The sequence below is a fragment of the Geotrypetes seraphini genome, chromosome 2 (assembly GCF_902459505.1).
Source record: "Geotrypetes seraphini chromosome 2, aGeoSer1.1, whole genome shotgun sequence".
Taxonomy (NCBI): domain Eukaryota; kingdom Metazoa; phylum Chordata; class Amphibia; order Gymnophiona; family Dermophiidae; genus Geotrypetes; species Geotrypetes seraphini.
In genome coordinates this window covers 462171100-462196135 of record NC_047085.1, presented here as the reverse complement: position 1 = coordinate 462196135, position 25036 = coordinate 462171100, and the positions used below count along the sequence as shown (strand labels likewise).

Here is a 25036-nt window from a genome sequence, read left to right as displayed (position 1 = left end):
TGTCGAGCCGGTCCCGTCAGACCAATTGAACCGAGGGTTTTACTCTCGGTACTTCCTCGTCCCGAAGAAAACGGGCGACCTGCGACCCATTTTAGACCTTCGGGCCCTCAACAAGTTTCTGGTCAAAGAGAAGTTTCGCATGTTGACTTTGGCTTCTCTATACCCCCTCCTCGAGCAGAACGACTGGTTATGCTCCCTGGATCTCAAGGAGGCCTACACTCACATCCCCATTCACCCGGCCTCCCGAAAGTTCCTCAGATTTCGGGTGGGAAATCTGCACCTACAATATCGAGTGCTACCATTCGGCCTATCTTCGTCCCCCAGGGTCTTCACAAAGTGCCTGGTGGTAGTGGCCGCGGCACTCCGGGACAGGGGTCTACAGGTGTTCCCATACCTCGACGACTGGCTCATCAAGGCCCCGTCAGCCCCAGAGGTCACTTCGGCGGCCTTGGCTACAACCTACTTCCTCCAGAATTTGGGCTTCGAGATCAACTTTTCCAAGTCTCATCTACAACCCACCCAGTCCCTCCCCTTCATCGGAGCGGTCCTGGACACCACCCGACTCCGAGCATTCCTGCCTCTGCAACGCATGGAGTCTCTCCTTCATCTCTGCCAGTCGGTGTCTACTCGCCAAACCCTACCGGCGAGACAACTGATGGTGCTCCTGGGCCATATGGCCTCCACAGTACATGTGACACCCTTTGCCAGACTCCATCTCAGGATCCCCCAGTGGACCCTGGCATCACAGTGGAATCAGACGTCCGATCCACTATCCAAACACATCTTAGTCACACCTGCTCTTCGGCAGTCTCTACTTTGGTGGATGACCTCTTCGAATCTATCCAGAGGTTTGCTGATGCACTCTCCCCCCCATCAGAAAGTTCTCACAACCGATTCGTCGAATTATGCATGGGGGGCCCACCTGGATGGTCTCCGCACCCAAGGATTCTGGACCAGTGCGGAAAGACTACACCAAATCAATCTACTGGAACTCAGAGCCATCTTCAATGCGCTCCAAGCTTTCCAACACCTACTTCACGACATGGTAATCCTCATTCGCACAGACAATCAGGCCGCCATGTATTATATCAACAAGCAAGGAGGCACGGGCTCGGCCCTCCTTTGCCAGGAAGCTCTACGAGTCTGGGACTGGGCAGTGCGCCACAACGCCTTCCTCAGAGCAGTCTACATTCAGGGGGAGAACAACGTCTTAGCAGACAAACTGAGTCGTCTACTACAACCGCACGAATGGACTCTCCATTCCAGCCCCCTTCATCAAATCTTCACACAATGGGGGACGCCTCAGATAGACCTCTTTGCGGCTCCCCACAACTCCAAACTGCCTCAGTTTTGCTCCAGGATCTACACCCCTCATCGCCTCGAGGCAGATGCTTTTCTACTGAACTGGGGGAAACGATTTCTATATGCGTTCCCACCATTCCCGCTGATCCAGAAGACTCTGGTCAAGCTGAAACTCGAACAGGCCACCATGATCCTAATAGCCCCTCGGTGGCCCAGACAACCTTGGTTCTCCCTCCTACTTCAACTCAGCAGCAGGGAACCAGTACCACTTCCAGTGTTTCCTTCACTACTTACTCAACATCAAGGATCACTGCTTCATCCCAACCTGCAGTCTCTCCACCTGACAGCTTGGTTCCTCTCAACGTAACCCCTCACCACTTCTCTCAAGAAGTGAGGGAGGTCTTGGAAGCTTCCAGGAAGCCCGCCACTCGACAATGCTACTCCCAGAAATGGACTAGATTCTCCTCATGGTGTGTTTCTAAATCAAAGGAACCTCAGCGAGCTTCCTTATCCTCCGTGCTGGACTATCTCCTACACCTATCTCAATCCGGGCTCAAGTCTACATCCATACGAGTCCACCTGAGCGCTATTGCGGCGTTCCACCAGCCCCTACAAGGGAAACCCCTCTCGGCCCATCCGGTGGTCGCCAGATTTATGAAAGGACTCTTCCATGTTAACCCTCCTCTCAAACCACCCCCAGTAGTTTGGGACCTCAATGTAGTCCTTTCCCGTCTCATGAAGCCCCCGTTTGAACCACTCAACAGGGCCCCTCTTAAGTATCTCACCTGGAAAGTGCTTTTCCTGGTAGCCCTTACGTCCGCTCGCAGAGTCAGCGAACTCCAGGCACTGATGGCGGATCCACCATTCACAGTATTCCATCATGACAAGGTGGTCCTCCGCACTCACCCGAAATTCCTGCCTAAGGTGGTCTCAGAATTTCATCTCAACCAATCCATTGTACTTCCAGTATTCTTCCCTAAGCCCCATTCTCACCACGGAGAATCGGCCCTTCACACTCTAGACTGTAAACGTGCGCTGGCTTTCTACCTGGATCGCACCAAGCCACACAGAACCACTCCTCAACTTTTTGTCTCCTTCGACCCTAATAAGTTGGGAAGACCCGTATCAAAGCGCACCATCTCTAATTGGATGGCGGCTTGTATCTCTTTCTGCTATGCCCAGGCTGGATTATCACTTCCTTGTAAGGTCACAGCCCATAAGGTCAGAGCAATGGCAGCCTCAGTAGCATTCCTCAGATCAACACCAATCGAGGAAATTTGTAAGGCTGCCACCTGGTCCTCGGTTCACACATTCACCTCACATTATTGTCTGGATACTCTCTCCAGACGGGATGGACAGTTTGGCCAAACAGTATTGAAAAATTTATTCTCTTAAGTCGCCAACTCCCCCTCCATCCCGCTGAGGTTAGCTTGGAGGTCACCCACTAGTGAGAATACCTGCCTGCTTGTCCTGGGATAAAGCAATGTTACTTACCGTAACAGTTGTTATCCAGGGACAGCAGGCAGCTATTCTCACGTCCCACCCACCTCCCCTGGGTTGGCTTCTCAGGCTAGCTACCTGAACTGAGGAGACACGCCCGGACCTCCGGGCGGGAAGGCACCGGCGCATGCGCGGTGCGGGCATCTAGAAACTTTTAAGTTTCTACAAGCAACACGTGCTTGTGAGACGTCCGTACCGGGGCTCTGTCTGATGACATCACCCCCTAGTGAGAATAGCTGCCTGCTGTCCCTGGATAACAACTGTTACGGTAAGTAACATTGCTTTCCTTCCTGGTCTGTCGGGTGGTCCACACTCTGTAGGTGTCTTTCGGCAGTTCCACTGTTGCTGGTGATTTTCCACGGCCTCTTTGTATGCCTCCTCTATGAACTTCTCCAGCTCTTGGACTTCTTCCTCGATGGTGTCTTCTGTCTTTGTTCTCTGCTTCCTCTGTCTGGACGTTCTCTGCATCTCTGTCTCCCTCCTCCCCTGCTTGAAGTGCCTCCAGTTCCAATATTCTGCCCTCCAAGAGCCTGACTTGTCTCTTCAAGCTCTCCAGTTCTCCGCATCGGGCGCATACGTAAGACCACCTCCCAGAGGGAAGGTAGTCGTACATATGGCAGACGATGCAGAAAACTGGGTAGCTCAACATCTTGCTTCCGTCTGCTGCTTCCATTGCTGTCTGCCTGCCGGTCTGCTGCGGATGCTTTCTGGGTCTGCAGTGGTTGCGCCTGCTCTTTTATCTGCTTTTTTTCCCCCTTTTGTTCTCTCTGCCTCTTTCTGTAGCTACTTTTCTCCTGCTCAGAGTCAGATCAACTCTGCTCCATTGGCCCCTCCCCTTTAAAGGCGGAGCTTCGGTGGTGGATGTCGGGGGGTGGGTGGAGCTAACTCTCACCAATTCCCCTCTTGGTCTCCTGCCTCTTCTCTCTACTGCTCTTATCTGCTTTTTCCCCCTTTGGTTTCTCTCTCCCTCTGCCTCTCTCTGTAGCTTTTTATTCTCCTCTCTCCTGCTCAGATCAACTCTGCTCTGTTGGCCCCTCCACTTTTAAGGCGGAGCTTCGGTGGTGGACGTCGGGGGGTGGAGCTAACTCACCGATTCCCCTCTTGGTCTCCTGCCTCTGCTTCTCTCTCCTGCTCTTATCTGCTTTTTTCCCCCCTTTGGCTTCTCTCTCCCAGCTGTATTAAGTCCTTTTCTTTTTGTAATTTAATTCTTTCAATAAACTTGTTTAATTATTCAAAGTTACATTTCTGGTTTTCTTTATCATATTTGGGGTGATATTGGTTGTGAAGGGTGATTTTTCTGGACCAGGGAACAGTTTCCTAGTATCTACTACACTTCTCCCTCCTTATCCATGGGGGTTAGGGGAAGAGCCGGCCCGCGAATATTAAAAAACCGTGAATAATATTCAGGCCAGTTCTGCCCCAAACCCCGCTTCCCCCAGCTATTTTAAGCCCTGTAAGCCCCCCCTTAAGCCTTACCTGGTGGTCTAGCAGGTTTTCGGGGCAGGAGCTATCTTCCCACACTCCTGCCTGGTGCAGATCGCTCACAGGAAATGGCTGCCTTGAGCTCCCGTAGTCTCTCGAGCCATTTCCTGTGAGCGATCTGCACGGGGCAGGAACGTGGGAAAATCGCTCCTACCCCGAAAACCCGCTAGACCACCAGGTAAGGTTTAAGGAGGGGGGGGGCTTACAGAGCTTAAAATAGCCCGAAAAATTTAAATGGGTTTTGGGGTTTAAAACCGTGAATAACTGAATGCGGATGCTGAAACCACGGATTCAGAGGGGGAAGTGTATAATAAAACGCTAAGCGCGCATGTGCACTCTTACCTGCGTGTTCCCTGATCTGTATGTCCATGGCAGGTAAGAGTACGCATGCGCGCTTAGGGTTCTAGTCTAACGACCGGCGGCAGGTAACACGCCGCGACACCCCCCTCCCCGACGCCGACCCTACCCAGCACACCTGAAACTCCCGTTGACCCTCCCAGCCAAACCTCCCACCGCGAGACGAACACAAACCTCCCGGCTCCAGCAGCGTCTGAGGCACAATAAACACGCTGCTTCGCGTCCTTCTACTGGCCTGATTTACTCTGCCGCGTCCCTGATGACATCATCAGAGATGCGGCAGAGGAAATTAGGGCAGTAGAATGCCGCGAAGCAGCGTGTTTACTGTGCCTCGGACGCTGCTGGAGCCGGGAGGTTTGTCGGCCGTCTAGCGATGGGAGGGTCGGCTGAGAGGGTCAACGGGGGTTTTGGGTGTGCCGGGTAGGGTCAGCGCCAGGGGGGAGAGGGGGTTAAATGGAAATATGCTGCTCAGGGGAATGGGAGGCAGGCAGGCAGGCAGGCTGGCATCGGGGGATGGGGGTGAGACAAAGTCTGGAAGATAATGATGGGGACATAGGAAGGAGGCACGGAGCACTAAGCAGAACAGAGGCACTGGGGCACTAAGGACATGGGAAGGAGGCACTGGGGGCACTAAGGACATAGGAAGGAGGCACTGGAGTCACTAAGGACACGGGAAGGAGGCACTGGGGGCATTAAGGACATGGGAAGGAGGCACTGGGGGCACTAAGCAGGACAGAGGCACTGGGGGCACTAAGGACACAGCAAGGAGGCACTGGGGGCACTAAGGACACGGGAAGGAGGCACTGGGGGCAATAAGGACGTAGGAAGAGGTACTAAGGACATGGGAAGGAGGCACTAGGGACACTAAGGACATAGAAAGGGGCACTGAGGGCACTAAGGACATAGGGAGAGACACAGACAGAAAAAATACAGACAGATAGGCAGCGTCCAAGAAGAGAGACAAAGAAAAAAAAAATACATACAGACATCTACTCTAGCACCCGTTAATGTAATGGGCTTACACACTAATTAGCTTAATAAAATAATACAGACCTCTCGGTGGAACATAGCCAGAAGAAAAAAATCCTCACATTTGGTAAATTGTCCGGCACAGTTTGCCATAACATGCTAAATTGGTTTATTATTTGTCAAACTTTTTGTTTACTTTTAGGAAGCAGAGCCTGAAACTGAAACTGTAAGCTCAAGCCAGGAAATTCCTACTCTACCACCTCCTATTGAAAAAGTTTCAGTCGCAACACAGACCAAGAAACAAGGCACCTCCTCACCAAGGATGCAGCACCGGAGCACCCAGACAAGTAATGAGGGAGTGTGTCAGAACATGTGCCATGACAAATACACAAAAATCTTTAATGATTTTAAAGAGAGAATGAAAGCAGATAATAAGAGAGAGACTGAAAGAGTTGTACGAGAAGCAATAGAGAAGGTAAGAGACTCAGTTTGGTTGATGTTTATATTGTATTTAAAACAACACTTTAATGTAGATGTCTTGTGGGAGGATAACGTCTTCCCTGAGGACAAGCAGGATGGTATCTCCAGATTGATGGGCAATGTCATCTGACAGAGCTTGTGCAGGAATCACTCTCCAGCAACTAGCTTTCAAGTCGATTACTTTTTTCAAAATTCTTTTCAAAATAGTCATTTGATTTCCCATATTTCCATTAAGATTCCTAATGGTTTTAAAAGATGATCTTGTGACAACTATCTCAGATTCAGAAAACTTTTAAAAGCATTTTTATACCAAGTCAGAGAGCCAACCTTGAAGTAACTGAAATGGTAATTATAAAAGTACATTTCTAGACTGTTTAATGTGACTCCTGAGATATAAGTGTGAGAAAAGTGCTGCCCACAAGATGAATAGGACTGAGAGACTTAAGTAAAGTAATGCAATTAAAATTTATGTACTTTTTGGGCCCCAAAAGGGTGCCCTCTGCACAGAAATTTGCAAGATGGACACACCTGGCATAGTACATTCATTGAATATACAGTATAGTATGTACAGTCTTTAGTTAGCCCCTCCTACCTGTCTGCTCATTGGCTAGAGCAGTACAGTTCACAAACTCTCAAATCCTTCACACCTACTTCCTGTCACTCCACCCCTAATTACTTTCTCTCATTCCCCTTATTCTTAAGACCCTTGACCATATTTACATTGCCCATATTTGGGCATTGTTCCCTTGCTTTCACATGCTTGTCCTTCACTTGACATGCTTACACCATCTTTTTAAACAATAGTCCTTATGGTTAATTCTGCTGACACCTCTGATACAATGTTCGCTTAACATAAGAACATAAGCAATGCCTCTGCTGGGTCAGGCCTGAGTTCCATCTTGCCCAGCAGTCTGCTTACGCGGCGGCCCAACAGGTCCAGGACCTGAGCAGTAATCCTCTATTTATACCCTTCTATTCCCTTTACCAGCAGGAAATTGTCTAATCCTTTCTTAAATCCCAGTACCGTACTCTGCCTTATAACGTCCTTTGAAAGTGCATTCCAGGTGTCCACCACACGTTGGGTAAAGAAGAACTTCTTGGCATTTGTATTGAATCTGTCTCCTTTCAACTTTTCCGAATGCCTTCTTGTTCTTTTATTTTTTGAAAGTTTGAAGAATCTGTCCCTTTCTACTCTCTCTATGCCCCTCATGATCTTATAAGTCTCTATCATATCCCCTCTAAGTCTCCTCTTCTCCAGGGAAAAGAGACCCAGTTTCTCCAATCTCACAGCGTATGAAAGGTTTTCCATCCCTTTTATCAGACATGTCGCTCTTCTCTGAACCCTCTCGAGTAATGCCATATCCTTCTTAAGGTACGGCGACCAAAACTGGACACAGTATTCCAAGTGTGGGTGCACCATCGCCCGATACAGCGGCAGAATAACTTCTTTCGTCCTGGTTGTAATACTCTTCATGATTATACCTAGCATTCTATTCGCTCTCTTAGCGGCCGCTGCGCACTGTGCCGTCGGCTTCATTGACGTGTCCACCATTACCCCCAAGTCCCTCTCTTGGGTACTCTCATTCAGTAACATCCCTCCCATCGTATAGTTGTACCTCGGGTTTCTGCTTTCCATATGCAATACTTTACATTTCTCAAAGTTGAACTTCATTTGCCATTTTGTCGCCCATTCCCCTAGTTTGTTCAAGTCTCTTTGCAGTTCCTCACAGTCCTCTTTAGTCCGAGCTCCCCTAAATAGTTTGGTGTCGTCTGCAAATTTTATTATCTCACACTTCGTCCCTGTTTCTATGTTCAGTGTCCCAGGAATGCTCCTCCTCGCACCTTTTGAGTCATCAAATGCTTGTTACTTGTATGTACACACAAACTACTGGAATTTTACCAATATGTCATTTAGTTTTTCATTACCACTTTAATATATTCTTTATAATTTTACCTCTTTAGGGTACTAATTATATGACCCCCTGCCTTATTAAAATTATATGTTTTAGTAATATCTTTATAGTTTCTCTGTAGTTATTTGACCACACCTGATTAGATGTATTTTATGCAAATGTTATACCCTTTAAGTGTTCACCCCTTTGTGTTTTTCTGCAACAATTAACACCATTAGAAAATATTAGTATTTTCATTTCTCACATAACAGTAAGCCAATGATGACATACTTGAACTTGAAACTATGATCTAACTATATTAGTAACTGTACTGATCTACCTGCACTAGCAACTCTATTGAATATCTGTGTTAAAATAGCTTCCTGGGTAACTGACCCAACCTCTTTTAATGTAATCTGACCTTGAATTGAATAGGTAAAGGTAGAATAGAAAACCTGATTAATGTAACACTTCTGGTACAGAAGGACCATGTCCCACAGAGACACCCGTAACTGGTGCTTGCTGTGCAAGGGACCCAGCCATAATACTCTTGCTGGTAAACTGTCTGCAGACGTCAAGGAGGAGTATTAGAAGTCATGAAAGACAGCGTGAACAGATTTTTGACACCAAGAAGCCTACTTCATCAACTTCAGGATCAGAGGCATCAGTCCCAAAGAATCTACTTTACACTAGGTTTCATCACAACAGAGTAATTATGTATACATATCCTAAGTTCCTTCCTAAGATAGTGTCAGAATGCCCTCTTAATCAGTTGTTCTGCCAGCATTTTTCCCAAGGCCACATGGCCATCTAGGTGAAAGCACACGACATAATCTGGACTGCAGACAAGCCTTGGCCTTCTATCTGGAACAAACTAAAGACCATAGACAGTCCACCCAGCTTTTTGTTTCTTTTGACCCCAAAAGGAAAAGGGCAGCTTTTGGTAAATGTGTATTTTTCAGTTGGCTTGCGGACTCTACTGTATCTCCTTCACTTTCACCCAGGCTAGGCTGAATCTGGTGGGTCATGCCACATCTCACAACATTAGAGCCATGGCTGCATCAGTGATCCACCTGAGATCAGTCTCCATAGAGAAGATTTGCAGGGCTGCAATATGGTTATCATGCCCCGTTCACATCTCACTACTATCAATGTGACAGCTGGCTTGGCCAGAGAGTCCTTCAGAATTTATTCAGGGTTTAGAATCCAACTCCTAGATCCTTTTGTTTCTATTCTAGGCTGTCCATAAAAAGAAACCTTTTAATAATGTTTCTTTGTTACACCTTTCTTGTTGCAGACCTTTCTTTTCCCCATTTTTATTTCAGTCTGGTAGCGAGCTAGGGATTCCTGTGTGTGTGGAGATAACATCCTGCTTGTTCTTGGAAAAAGTAAAGTTCCTTGCCTGTAGGAGGTCTTCCCAAATGATAACAGGATGAATATCCACACTGCCCTGCCTACCTCACCTAGGAGTTATATTCTGTCAGCTATAGTATTAGACTGGTCTTGTGTGACAGCAGTGGGTGGGAAGGTAGGCATGTATGCAATGCACCACTCTCAAAGGCTTCCAGAAGTTGCTGGAGATTGATTCCTATGCATCACTATCAAATGACATCAGCCATCAGTGAGATATTAATCCTGGTATCCTCAGAGAACACCTACTAGAGGTGAGTAACTTTGCTATTTTGAAAGTAAAAGCATCTTAAAACAAAAGATATGTGGTCATACATAAAGGCATTTTACATGAAGACTAAATCCCCTTACCAGTATTGCACAAGTAGAGCCTGAAAGAAAACTAAGAGACTGCCTCAACTTAATTTTATCGTATGAAGATATATCCATGTGGAACTGTGAATCTGGTGGTTCAGTAGAATTCTCAGAGGACAAGCAGGATACATCATTCTCATAAGTGTGATGTTATTCAAGAGAAGACAGCATGGTGAAAAGAGTTTCTAGCTCTGAATTTTACAGATCTTTCCAGCATGGTGCTCTGTGCATGTGCAGGACATCTTGTGTTGGGCATTGTCACATGGGGCCACCTCAATTATTTTTTTTTCTCCACAGAGCTCTTCAGACATGTTGAATCCACAGTCTTGTTTTTTCAGTGAGTAGTTACATTGTTTGCATAATTCATTGTCAGGTCACTTCAGTAATACTCTCCCCTACCCCTTTAGTCTCCCTAATAGGTTTTGGGCATTTTAAAGATTCTTTGAGTTTTCTGTATGGCCTCAACTTGCGTCAAGTGGTAACAGTTGTATTTTTTTAAGCATCAAGCAGTTTGATTTCCATTAGTGCCCCAGCCATTTTTTAATTGGTGTTACAGAGGAAAGGAGTTCTCTGCAGTGTGGCACGACTGATATACATAACTGATACCTAGTATGCCTTGTGGTCCAAGAACAATACCTCAAAGTTTCATGGTGCCAGTTTATATCATCTCAAGGAATTTGTAGATGTAAATTGTAAAAGAATTCTTTAGTTTGAGGAAGGTCCAATCTAGGCATATGAGCACTGGTCACAGGGAATGCATCTACTTCAAGAGGATGTTGATCACCCATGAAATGAAGCATTTGTCGAAACAGTCTATTGCCCCACCTAAAACAATTAAAGGATTCTGATTCTTTGGACCAGCATCAAGAGACTCTGTTGCCACACATTCAGCAAAGGCTAAGAAGCACAGGCATTGGCCATCATTGGAATACAAGTTTGGGAGCATGGCATGTTAGCATAATATACAGAGAGCTACTCATCTTTGATTCCATGGGAGGGGGCAGGAGCCTTGAAGTCCAGTCCATGCTGCTTGTTCACTTCAATTGACTCAAGAAGACTACTACTATTATTACTACTGTATTCTAGTGTCCTGACCTCTCAGCAGTCCTTGAAGGCTTAGAGAGAAGAATCAAAACCGTTATTTAGGCTCATGGTTTATTGTATTTTCTTTTCCTATAATGAGTGATATTTTTTTCATCATTCAAGTATGTTCTTTGACTGTGTTATAAGAGAAAGAAAGAAAAGTATTTGCAAATGTATGGATGTACATCTCAACTCCACCTATGCTCTGCCCAAAATCTTCCTCTAAAGTAGTTCACAAGTATATTCCTATTTGTACCATTAATGCTTTTAATTTTATAAAATTTCATTTGTGCATGTAAAACAGCATTTTACAAACACAACAAAGTTTTATAAAATTACCTCCAAAGTGTTTAGACAGTAAGGGCTCCTTTTACTAAGCTGCGATAGTGGTTTTAGCGTGCGCTGAATTGCCCCACATTCTAGACCTTAACGCCAACATTGAGCTAGCGTTAGTTCTAGCCCCGTAGCATGGGTTTAGCACGTGCTAAAATCCTGCATGCGCTAAAAACGCTATCGCAGCTTAGTATAAGGAGCCCTAAATGTGTTTAAACTGGCCTGGTGTGTCTCCACTAGTGCTACCTGATTCAGGGAAAATTTTTTGATTTGATCTGTCCTGTTGAATTGATTTTTTGATTCAGTTCACTTTTCCTGCCCAATTGGATGGTGGTTTGTTTGTTTTTGGGGGGGATTTCCAAACGTCCTGGCAGGTTTATTTTGTTGCCTCTTCACACACCCCCACCTCCCACCCCCTTTGCCTTCTTCAACACCACACCAGTGCTGTGGTGTAAACAAACTAAACAAGAAAGACTTTGTGAGAAGAGAGGGAAGAGGACATTCTCGTTCTGGGAGGAGAAGAGTAGAAGACGTATCCCTGTTACTTAAACTAAACTAAAACTTAGCTTTATATACTGGGTCTATAGCCAGAAAGGAGCTCGACTCAGTTAACAGTAACTTAAAAAATACTTAAAGTAACAATCAGAAAATATTAATATGACTAGTTTCCAAAGTGTTTAGCAAATAAAATAGTTTTTAAAGATTTACGAAAAGTTGAAAAGGACCAGGACCCCTTAAAATACAAGGAAGTTCGTTCCATAGTTGAGAAAATTGGAAAAACAAGGATTGACTGAAATTCTTGACTCCTTTGATTCCTTTCACTGAAGGAAGGGAGAGTTTGAATTGTTGGGTGCTTCTTGCATAGGAGAATCTATAAGCATTCCATAATAAAGGGACAAGAGGGATGAAGATACCATAACAAATTTTAAAAGTAATACATGCACATTTAAAGTGAATCCTGAGATAGACCGGAAGCCAATGAAGGTTTAAAAGCAAAGGAGACACATGGTCAAATTTACTTTTTCCAAAAATTAATTTTGCAGCGGTAATTTGTATCAGTTGGAGTCTTTGAAGGCAGGTCTTTGTTATGCCGAGATAGATAGCGTTACAGTAATCTAGCCGGGATAATATGATAGATTGGACCAGAACAGAGAAGTGTTGTTGGTGGAAAAGGTTTCTGACCTTTCTCAACATTTGAAGGCTGAAAAAGCACTTCTTGCCAAGAGAGTTTATTTGATCCTTAAAGGTAAAAGAAGAGTCTATGAGAACTCCCAATATCTTGGAAGAGAACTCGATCTGCAGGGAGACCCCGTAATCCAAAGTTACAGTTGGAGAAAGACAGTCCAATTTTGGGCCTAGCCATAAAAGTTTTGTTTTTGCAGCATTTAGCATCATCTGGACAGACATAGCCCAGCAAAAGAAATGTCTCTTAGGTCAAAGGTATAATGGGGCTATGGTTTACAGAGCCCAAGATACTGTTAGTGGCCAATGGCTGCCACACCCCAAACACAGGTTCCAGTAATCTTTCTCTAGCCAGGTATCGCAGTCTGGGCCCAGAGCAAGTCCACATATGTTCAGCATAAGAAATTGGCTTACATTAGCTTAGCAGAGAGCAACTTTCTCATCTTGACAGTCTTTCTCACCACTTCACTGCTTCCTTGGCCTTCTCCTCAACCCACAGCTAGGGATTATCCATATTCATACACAGGCTTGCCTTCAGCCTTTCACATTTAACATCAAGGTCTTCAAATAAGTAACAGGCATCTCCCCTTGCCAGTCTTTCTCACAATTACTCTGCTTCTCCTCAATCTACAGCTAGGGAAGATTTCTTCTGCAGACCTCTTGCCTCAGGGCCACTCTGAACACTAGGGCATATGAAAGCCTCCTTGTCTCCCACTCCCTTGACTCAGCAGAATTGTTTCACCTACACTAAGGTGGCTCATTACTCTTCCACTCAGTGAACTAGGACCCCCTGCTGTACAGTAGGTAACTGCAGTATCCATGAGGGTGTACCCCTCACATACCCTCCCCCTCAGCTCAACCCTCATAGGTTGAGCACCTGCTTCTGTCAGGGGAATACTCCCAAAGGGCTGAGGGTAACTATCTCCAAGGGCACATGGGAACACTGCATGGACACAGAGATGCAGTGCAAGACATGAGAGAGTATATGGACACAAAGGGAAGATGGTTAGATGTGGGAAAGAATAGGAATGCAGAAGGATAGTGTTGGACTTGGGAGTGTATAGGGACACAGAAGAGTGATGGTGGACACGGGTAGAGGATAGAAATATAGAATGGTGGTGATGATGAAGGCAGGGAGATACTGGAAAGGAAAATATAGGAGAGACAGATGCTGAACCTGGGGAAAAATACATACACAGAAATGGAAGATGGATAGTGAGCATGAAGAAAGAGGAAATGTCAAATAGGCATGGCAAGCGAGTTAAGAGAAGACAGAAGGAAACAGAAACCAGAGCCTGAGAGCAACATGATTTGAAAAATAAAATGACCAGACAACAAAGGGTAGAAAAAATGATTTTATAATTTTCTATTTTGTAATTAAAATATATCAGATTTGAAATGTGTATCCTGGCAGAGCTGATGTTAGACATAGCTGGAAACCACAACGCCCATTACCAAGCTGTGCCTTCTTCAGCTTCTGGCAGGCTTAGGACTCTCTCTGGTCAGGGGACAGTTGCACTAGTTGTGCTCCCCTAACACTATCCCTGCCACATGGAAATTTTATGTTTTGTACAGTATAGGAAGAAATGTCTATTTGTATTTCTTTAGTATTGTACTACATGCAAGTTGTGGCTTTTTGGGATTTTGGTTTAATTTATATTTAGCATTTTTGATCAGCTAATATGGATTTGGCATTTGTGTCCTCTGTATGTGACTGAGATATTCTGTTAATGTGATTTTTCTAAGTAGCCTTCTTTAGTAATTTAGGTTGTCAGTTGTCTCAGTAGTGAAGGGGATATTTGTGAAGGAAACAAGTTTTGTTGATTCTCATTATTTGTGATTTATAAAATGACAATTGTAGAGTGTATTGTTTATTTTTATACTTTAATAAAATGATACAGTAATAATTCAAAACTTGTGCAGATGGAATCAGACAGTTCACAGGGACAGAGCTTGTGGGAATGGGATGGGTGAAACTTTGTCCCTGTGTCACTCTCTACACACCTGTCTGGAGTGGATTAAAAAGCCTTTAGAAAGCCCATGCAGTTTTTCTTTCTTTTGATCCCAAAGATTGTCATAGTCAAGTGCATGCTGTCCAGCTGGCTAGATATTGCATTTCCTTCACTTAATACCCAGGCAGACATCACCCTAGCAAGGCATGTCAAGGCTCATAATATTGGAACCATTGCACCATCTTAACCCCTCCTCTTTTACCTCCAGAAGATTCACCTACCTTCAGATAACCTTCCCCCAAATTACCCACCTTAACACCTTCCAATTAAACAAATACCATAAATAGATTGTAACCTACCCTCTCTAACTGCATTCCATATGTATTTTTCATACAGTTCTTCACTGTCAGTTTAATTTCCATCCTATAAATTCACATAGAATTTTTCTTTTTTCAACCATCTTTATTTTCTCTTCTTTATTAATTTCCAGGTACTTTAGTTAGATTGTGAGCCTTCGGGACAGTAAGGGAATTTTTTAAGTACCTTCTTACTTCTCATTTATAATCTTAATGTATATTTTCTTCAAACCGCTTAGAACCTAACGGATGTAGCGGTATATAAGAAATAAATTACATTACATTACATTGGTGGCCCACCTGAGGTTGACTTTCATGAAGGAGATCTGCAAAACTGCAGTGTAGATTTCTGCTCCCATCTTCACATTCATTTTTTTTTTTTTTTTTTGAAGAGGGATTTCAGACCCTAAAATGGATTAGATAATCCTGTCTTGAGGAATATTTTGAGGCATGGAATCCAACTCCAGCTTTCCTAGGGCTGTTCATATTTCATTTCAAACTGCTTTTATTTTTCCCATCTGTTAAAGGCAGTTTATACTCGTATTAAGAGATTTCCATCTATGAGGACTATATATCTTGCTTGCCCTCAGAGAAAGAAGATTTAGTTACCTATAATAGGTGTACTCCAATGATAGCAGAATTTAAGTATTCCAACTTCACTAGGATTTGGCTTCTACATTTGCCTTGCCATTTTAGCTTAATATGGAACTGAAATGGCTCCACACAAGAAGTTTCACAAGTTCGTAGATAACCATGTTGACAAGCTCTTTAAACTTCAAGAACTAGTTAGTTTTTAACTGTGCCAGCCTCATCGCTTAATGAGGACTACATTCTGCTGCCCTTGGGGAACACTTCTACAGGAAAGCAACTGGTCTCTGGTAATATAAACCTCAAACTTGCAAGCAGCAGCTTTAGGGCCTGTTTCACAAAGCTGCGCTAGCGGCTGCAGCGCGGTAATGGCCCCGAATCCCATAGAGATTTAAAAGGCTTCGGGGCTGTTGCTGTGCGGCTTTGTAAAACAGGCCCTTAGTATTCTAGGCTTTAATTTCAATGATCCACTTGCCACATTTTGTCGTGGTGTTTCACAAAAAGCACATTTATTCTAGGAACATTGTTTTGCTTAATTGTGCCTATCAACTATGAAGAAATATTTTGAAAGACAAAGCAAGTGAGAGAGAGTAAATTATTATATTACTACAGTTTTAACATACATTTCCATAAAAACCTCATGGCAAAGTTCAACAGTCATTACAAAATAAAAAAAAAGATATGTATTAGCAATAAGTAAAAACAAATTAAATAACAAAAATAGGCTATCAACCAGATTACTATATTTACTTCTGTGAATATTTGTGTTAAGAGTATTTTACTATAAATTTATTCTGAATGTCTTTTGAGAATGAAGAAGCTATAAGAGAACAGCCAGTTCAGTGCATATTATTGCACCTTCAGTATTAAAATGGATGCTTACGTGTTTCTGATATGTCAGCTACGTGCAGAGATGGAGGAAGAAAAGAGGCAAGCTGTAAATAAAGCTGTGGCCAACATGCAAGGAGAGATGGACAGAAAATGCAAGCAAGTGAAAGAAAAGTGTAAAGAAGAGTTTGTAGAAGAAATTAAGAAGTTGGGAGCTCAACATAAACAGCTGATTTCTCAGACAAAGAAGAAACAGTGGGTAAGTGAAGGTGTTATTGTAGTTTGATACAACTAGAAATATCTTAATGCCAAAAATTAGATTTAATGTCTTTTTTTTTAATATACCTTGCATTCTTTCTTGGGATATTGATGTAAAGGACTATATCCAGTCTCCTGAAAAGAAACAACCTGGAACATAGAGTACAAGTGACAGCATGAGTTTTAAGAGTTTATTCTCTTTTTTTTTTTTTTTTGTGGCATGGTAGATCAGTTTATATTTAGGCAGGATTCACACCTTTATATTTGCAAGTGGTATGTGTAACTAGTTAATAACAGGAATTGTTTCTTCTTTAATTACAATATGAAAGCAAATTATAAACTGCCATACATTGATACATTCACTCCAAAAACCCCATCAAAAACCAAACAATTCAACTTAATGTAGAAATCTCAATTAATAAAGCCGTGTTTTGCAGTTGCTGTCTCAAAAAGCTAGGCAGTGAAGCATTTAAAATCCAAAGAGCCCGTGAACAAACATAACATTGTAATGCTAATGAATAAGAATACCTTACATTTGTTTCTAAATACTATGCTGTAAGGATGAGCCCCATCCAAAATGTAAGGTTTTGGAGGGATAATGTTGGAGCATAAAGCCCCAGTGATATGTTCAAATGATTTTTATTAAAGCCTTACACTCCACCTGGTCCCGGGTTCGATACCCTCATAGAAGATTCTGTGGGAAGTGAAATCAAATAACAAGGACAGCCAGAAGTGATTGTATAAAGAATATATTATGTAGAAATAGGCTTAATATTACAGAAAGGCAATCTTTAGAAAGATACATCAAGAATATTGGGTTACAGATAAATCGAAAGAGATAGAAATAAACTTTACAAATGCCAAGTGGATTCGGAAACTGCTTGTGTGTGTGTATATGTGTGTGTGAGAAAGAGAGTTTACCTGCATTACAGAGACAAGAGGAAAAAGAGAGGGAAGGGGGGAGGGGTTGGTCCAGGCTTCAGGTTCCAGAGAGGGGTGTTGCAGAGAGGAGGCTTTTATAAGTTAGAATCTTATTTTAAAATAAAAACTATTGTAGGTCCCAGTATCTTTCTGTTTATAATTTGTAAACTGTTTGAAACAATGGCTCCTCCCTTGGGAGGGGCCTGTGGTGCCTCAGCCAATCAGGGCCTTAGGCTCCTCCCCGTGCATCATATGATGCACCAGGGCAACTGTTAGGTATGGGGGGGTGTCGAGTCAGGACGGGTCAGGCCAGGCCCAACCAGAGGTGAGCCGGTCAGGGTGGTGAAGTGTGCCGGTCGGGGTGGGCCAGGCTGGGGGAGGGGGGTGACTCAGTTGGTGGCGGGAAGGCAGCGTCGGGTGGTGGCAGGAGGGAGTAGTCATCCCTCCTGCTATTTGTGGGTCACGAGGGGGGATCGTTTGTGGGTGAGGCGGCCGGAGGGTGTCGGGCAGGGACAGTGTGTCGGGCCAGTGCCCGATCTCTTTTCCCTGCTCGACGGACTCTCCTCTCTGCTGCCGTTCCCCGCAGTGCAGGCCCGCTTTAAAACCACGGGTTTGCACTGCAGGGAACGGTGGCAGAGAGCAGGAGAGTCCAGGAGCAGGCAAGAGAGGGCTGGGCTGAGCCCTGACAGCAGTGACAGGAAGCTGCTTCTCCTGTCACTACTGTCAGGGTGTGCGCATGAGCAGGGCTTGCTCTGACCATGGGTAGGGGGGGGCGTATTAACGATCATTCCCATTTGAATGCAGGCCTTTACTGAATTGGTTGGCTGGCATGCAAATGGAAACGGATCGCACATGGTTTGGAGGTTTAGTGAATCCTGCCCTAAGTACCTTAGCACATCTTTAGAATCTCAGGTCTGTTAATCAGATACTTTAGAATCCAACATTTGGCTTCCCTGGGCCACATTGGATGAAAAAAAATTTCTGGGGTTTAGTGAATCCTGCCCTAAGTACCTTAGCACATCTTTAGAATCTCAGGTCTGTTAATCAGATACTTTAGAATCCAACATTTGGCTTCCCTGGGCCACATTGGATGAAAAAAAATTTCTGGGGCCGCACTAACACTAGCCGATGAGCAAAAAAAAAAAAGGCTGAGCAGGTCCCAAATTTGCAATCACTAATATAGAAGATGGACGTATCTAATAATAAATCTTCATTAAAGGGACACTGGAGAGGAACCCAAAAAAGCAGTAATGTTTACCTTGACTGAGTGATCCTCCATGTGCACTGCTGTCAGTGGGAGCAGCCACAGGCTTCCGCATCCCCACTCTGATGAGCAGGGATGCACGCTCTTGGTTTTCCCATTCACTTCTATTACAGCTACGGTGAGCCTCTTCAGAGGTGAGCCTCACCAGAGTGGGGATGCTGCATCAGCTGTCAGCGGCGCACATGGAAGATCGTTCAGTCAGGGTAAACTGCTTTTTTGGGCCTCCCACTTTGAGCTTACGCTTCCTCAAAATGAACATCTCCCCTGCTGTAGCTAGTAGGGATCCCCAAGCCTCACCAATATTGCAGAGCTGCTGCCTTCCCTCCTCCTTGCCCCCCCCTCCCCATCCACCACCACCTTGGCTTTCATGCATGCATGAAAGCAGTGGCAGCTTGAGGATATTGCCATTAGCTCCTCGCGCACAATTCACGGCTGATTCGGAAGCCTTCCCTCTGACGTGATGTCAGAGGGAATGCTTCTGACACAGCCGCAGATCACGCACAAGGAGCCGACACCGCCCAAGGACAACTGCAGCAAGGGAGCTGGCCAGAAAACTACCCGCCGGAGGGAGGCACAGAAGGGAGGGAGAAGCTGGGCCGCACAAAACTCCTTGTTGGCTGCAGGTTGGACACCCCTGCTTTAGATGTAATTTTCTGAGGCTGTCTGCACTGACATGCCCCAAAATCAGATATGAATGATATGATCTCCCATAGACCTTTGCAGACATTGGTAACATAAGATTTGCTGCTGCTGGGTCAGACCAGTGGTCCATCGTGCCCAGCAGTCCGCTAACCTGGCGGCCCTTAGGTCAAAGACCAGTGCCCTATTTGAGTCTAGCCTTACCTGCGTATGTTCCGGTCCAGCAGGAACTTATCTAACCTTTTCTTTAATCTCTGAAGGGTGCTTTCCCCTATAACAGCCTCTAGAAGAGCGTTCCCGATTTCTGGGTGAAGAAGAACTTCCTTACGTTTGTACGGAATCTATCCCCTTTTAACTTTAGCGAGTGCCCTCTCGTTCTCTCCATCTTAGAGAGGGTAAACAATCTCTCTTTCTCTACTAAGTCAATTCCCTTCAATATCTTGAATGTTTCAATCATGTCCCCTCAAATCTCCTCTTTTCAAGGGAGAAGATGCCCAGTTTCTCTAGCCTCTCATTGTACGGCAACTCCTCCAGTCCCTTAACCATTTTTGTCGCTCTTCTCTGGACCCTTTCAAGTAGTACTATGTTCTTTTTCATGTACGGTTACCAGTGTTGGACGTAGTATTCCAGGTGGGGGCGTACCATGGCCCGGTACAGCGGCATGATGGTATGTCCTTTAAGAAATTATTGAAAACACAATTATTTGTAGAAGATTTTCTCTGAACTCTGTGGTTATTGTTTGTTTTCTGATTTTCTGATATCTTGGTATTAAGAGAAATTTGTTGAATTTTATTATGTTTGTTTGTGTTTTAAGACTGTGTATATAATGTTTTTGTACATCGCTTAGTTTAAATTAATTCATAAAATTTTTAAATAAATAATCAATTTCATAAAATCTTGAGGCTTAAATCAATGACAATTCTCTGATTTCTCAAGTGAATTAGAAAATGAATATTCCAGTTTGCCTTACTTTACCGAGATGCGTTGGCTATCCTGCTCCAAGGTCCTTAAACCAGTGGTTCCCAACCCTGTCCTGGAGGACCAACAGGCCAATCGGGTTTTCAGGCTAGCCCTAATGAATATGCATGGAGCAGATTTGCATGCCTCTCACTTCCATTATATGCAAATCTCTCTCATGCATATAAGAACATAAGAACATAAGCAGTGCCTCCGCCGGGTCAGACCATAGGTCCATCCTGCCCGGCAGTCCGCTCCCGCGGCGGCCCAAACAGGTCACGACCTGTCTGAATCACCAGAAGGGGCTCCCCTGCCTCCTTGGCTTCCCATTGAAGTCCCATCTTCCCATCGAAGTCCTAACCCTCCGGTCTTGCGCATGCACGACCTGGTTGGGTTTCTATACTTATTAGCTTTCTATACTTGTGTTACATCCCAGCTCCTCCCTCAGTATCCCACGATCCCTTTATCCCTCAGGAATTCGTCCAATCCCTGTTTGAATCCCTGTACCGTACTCTGCCTGATCACTTCCTCCGGTAGCGCATTCCAAGTGTCCACGACCCTTTGCGTGAAAAAAAACTTCCTTGCATTTGTTTTGAACCTATCTCCCTTCAGTTTCTCCGAATGCCCCCTCGTACCTGTTGTCCCCTTCAGCCTGAAGAATCTGTCCCTATCCACCCTCTCTATGCCCCTCATGATCTTGAAGGTCTCTATCATATCTCCCCTGAGCCTCCTTTTTTCCAGAGAGAAGAGTCCCAGCCTATCCAACCTCTCAGCGTATGGGCAGTGTTCCAGCCCTCTTACCAGTTTCGTTGCTCTCCTTTGGACTCTCTCAAGTACCGCCATGTCCTTCTTGAGGTACGGCGACCAATATTGAACGCAGTATTCCAGATGCGGACGCACCATCGCTCGATACAATGGCATGATGACTTCCCGCGTCCTGGTTGTTATGCCCCTCTTTATGATGCCCAGCATCCTGTTGGCTTTTTTCGAGGCTGCTGCGCACTGTGCAGATGGCTTCAGTGATTCATCCACCATCACACCCAAGTCTCTCTCAAGACTGCTGTCTCCCAACAATGCCCCCCCCAATTTGTAGTTGAACAATGGGTTCTTTTTCCCTATATGCATGACCTTGCATTTTTCCACGTTAAAGCACATTTGCCATTTGTTTGCCCAGTCTTCCAGTTTGTCCAGGTCCCTTTGTAGGTCCTCACACTCCTCCCTGGACCTAACTCTGCCGCACAGTTTAGTATCGTCTGCAAATTTTATAACCTCGCACTTTGCATCCTTTTCCAGGTCATTGATAAATATGTTGAAGAGTAACGGCCCCAGCACCGATCCCTGTGGCACACCGCTTGTGACTCCCCGCCAGTCAGAATATTGTCCCTTTACTCCGACCCTCTGCAGTCTACCCGACAACCAGTGCTCGATCCATCTGTGCACATCCCCTCCCACCCCGTGATTCCACAGCTTCCTAAGCAGCCTTTCATGTGGCACCTTGTCGAAAGCCTTTTGAAAATCGAGGTAAATGATGTCTATAGGTTCCCCATTGTCCACCCGACTGCTTATTCCCTCAAAGAAGTACAGAAGGTTCGTTAAGCATGACCTTCCCTTACAGAATCCATGCTGGCTTGTTCTCAGTAGGCCATTTCCCTCGATGTGCTCGCAAATACTGTCCTTGATCATAGCTTCCACCATCTTCCCTATAATTGAAGTCAGGCTCACCGGCCTGTAGTTCCCGGGGTCACCCCTCGATCCCTTCTTGAAGATAGGTGTGACATTCGCCAATTTCCAGTCCTCTGGTACCTCTCCAGTTTTCAAGGATAGGTTGCAAACATGCTGGATTGTGCCCGCTATTTCTTGTCTTAGTTCCTTTAGAACCCTTGGGTGGATCCCGTCTGGGCCCGGCGATTTGCCGCACTTTAACCTGTCTATCTGTTTGAGGACATCCTCCTTACTTACCTCTATGTGTTCCAATTTTTCAGCCTGTTCTCCACTCATGAGCTCCTCTGAGTCCGGTATATTAGATGTGTCTTCTCTCGTGAAAACCGACGAGAAGAACGTGTTCAACCTCTCAGCTACCTCTTTATCCTCCTTAATCACTCCCTTCCTATCCCCATCGTCCAACGGCCCCACCTCTTCTCTCGCTGAAAACCCGACCTGGTGGTCCTCTAGGACAGGGTTGGGAACCACTGGTTTAAGGACCTTGGAGCAGGATAGCCAACGCACCTCGGTAAAGTAAGGCAAACTGGAATATTTGTTTTCTAATTCACTTGAGAAAGCAGAGAATTGTCATTGATTTAAGCCTTGAGATTTTATGAAATTGATTATTTATTTAAAAATTTTATGAATCGCTTAAAACTAAGCGATGTATAAAAACATTACATACACAGTCTTAAAACACAAACAAACATAATAAAATACAACAAATTTCTCTTAATACCTAGATGTCAGGAAACAAACAATAACCACAGAGTTTAGAGAAAAGCTTCTACAAATAAATGTGTTTTCAATAATTTCTTAAAGGATATACCATCTTTGCATACTCTCATTGTACCTGAGATTGAATTCCAGAGATTTTTACCAGCAATAGAAAAAATGGACTTTTTAGATTTTGCATAACAAATCCCATTTTATTTTACACTGAATAGTGACATCCCTCCCTCAGATTGCAAACATCTGGCAGGTTGATAAACTTCCCACGAGTTCTGAAAGCAAGTAGGAGCAGAGGAGTACAATATTTGATGAACGACTGATAATGCTTTGTAACAAATCCTCTGCTGAAGAGGTAACCAGTGTAGAGCTTTCAAAACTGGAGTAATATGGGCAAACCTAGGGAAATGTCAACACATTTTCCATGTTTATTACCTTTGTGTGTAATACTTCTTGAGTGTATAATGCAATGCATATGATGTATCTTGGATCCATCACAAGTTTCACTTTGTTTTTTTCACAGTCATGCCACAAAACCGTTGGATTTTCCGCCCATTGAAAGAGCTCCATCTGTAGTAACAGAAGTTAGTTTTGACAGAGGTAAATTGTATTTTTGTAGAAGTTCATAAACACAATTAAATATATCTTGTCCCATTGTAGTGCCACGCATCGGTACTAGTTCCAATAATTTCTCAAAAATGTTGAAATTCATGTCGCAAGCACGAAGAAACACAGCTAATTGAGCTACGCTCCCAATGTCTGTACTCTCGTCAGAGGCGATGGAAAAAGCTTTGAAACTAGATGATTTTACTTCGATCTGATCACTTTAATTGCAAGCCAAATCAGTAATCTTTCTGCAACTGTATTTCAAGACAAAGAGATTGTTTGAAAAACCTTCACACGTCCAGGACAAACTTTTTTGCAGCTTTAATTAGACATTCCTTGATGAAATCACCTTCGGTAAAAGATTTAGTATTTAACTATCAACTCCGACAAGGCGTAGCTTGCATGGTTCGCCACTTCTGTTTCTTGTGATACTTTAGTAAACATGAACTGTTGTTTTTTCAGTCCCAACTTGAGCTCTTTCAACTTTTTTTGTCTTAATTCATTAATCCTTCATAATTGTCATATTTTGATTTATGCTGTTCATAGTGCCATTTAATGTTATATAATTTTGGCATACTAATAGCATTATTACATATCAAGCAAATTATTTTATCTTTTACTTCACAGCAAAAATATTCCAATTCCCACTTTTCTTGGAAATTTTGATGTACATCAGCAATTTTTCATGTAGTTTTACTACCACTTGTTTCGAAAAAGATATTCCGAATACAAAGAGCTGAAATAAATGAGTAATTGTTAACAAAAAAATAAAACATTTCAATAAAAATCAATGTTTTTTAATATTAACTTCCCAGACACAGAATAATTGCACAAATTAAAAGTGTAATGTAAATAAATCTATACTCGTATTTTTATTGTACTCCGAAGGCACACCAAGCAAGTCAATACAAGAATAATGGTGTGGTAGGTATTATTATCATCTGATTCACTGCTAGTATTAGTGGGGAAAATGGTCGTTATGACTAGAGGCACCAACTTGTCTCGGGTACCAAAGATGTCCGCATCGTAGTACTTATTAAGAATAAGCAACTGATCATACCCTGAAGAAAACCACAAAGGTCGGTTCTTTCTACACAAACGCAGTGAGACCCGGAAATCTGCTACAATCAAGCAACTGGTTATACTTGTGCATTGTATCGTTGTTTTCGACTGGCTTAGATAGGCAACTGCTCGGCATCGATGGATTGCGGGAGAAATTTTCCAACTCTAGTTATGACTTACTGGCTTACATTGGCTGAGCCGCGAGTTTGACATGCTTACCTTAAAGCATACACAACCAAACTTAAATATCACTCTTGCCTCAATTGACAACCAGGGTAATCTATGATAATACTGAGACACATGATCTGATTTTTTTTTTCAGTCCAAAGATCGGGCGAACAGCGGTATTCTGAATGACCTGCAACCTTTTTATGTTTTTCTTGCAAATTGTTAAAGAATGTTACAATAATCCAAGGTACTTAAAATGAGAGATTGCACCAATAACCTAAAAGAGGGAAGGTCAAAGTATGGCTTAATCGTTCTTAGTAAAAATAAAATTTTCTAACAAGAAAGTTAATATGGAAATCAAATGATAATTTACGATCAAGGTAGATTCCCAAAATTTTAATAACTGGTAAAATAGGATAAATTATACCATTTAATTTTATGGAATCTTCCTTGATTATGTCAGATGGTGAGGCCAGAAATAATTTAGTTTTGTCCAGATTAAGTTTACTATTGCAGCTAAGTGCAATCTATGATCACAAAAAAGCACACCACTCTACTTCATGGTGCAGCCCCTGCGGGTGCAATGTTATGTTTGTTCACAGACTCTTCAGATTTTAAATGCTCAGCTTTTTGAGACAGCAACTGCGAAACATGACTCGCTTC

General features: G+C 43.8%; 1 protein-coding gene across 7 annotated transcripts in view; it reads left to right on the top strand.

Annotated features, from left to right (window-relative positions):
• The window catches only part of ZMYND11 (zinc finger MYND-type containing 11), a 244278-nt gene that overhangs the window by 175859 nt on the left and 43383 nt on the right, over window positions 1–25036 (top strand). For 6 of the 7 annotated variants that reach the window (XM_033931574.1, XM_033931578.1, XM_033931573.1 and 3 more), the window contains 2 exons: window positions 5813–6085; window positions 16142–16327. In XM_033931574.1, the coding sequence (XP_033787465.1) occupies window positions 5813–6085; window positions 16142–16327 (459 nt within the window). Of the gene's footprint in view, window positions 1–5812; window positions 6086–16141; window positions 16328–23060; window positions 23205–25036 lie in introns of those variants that run through there. The other variant, XM_033931575.1, reaches the window with a different exon arrangement.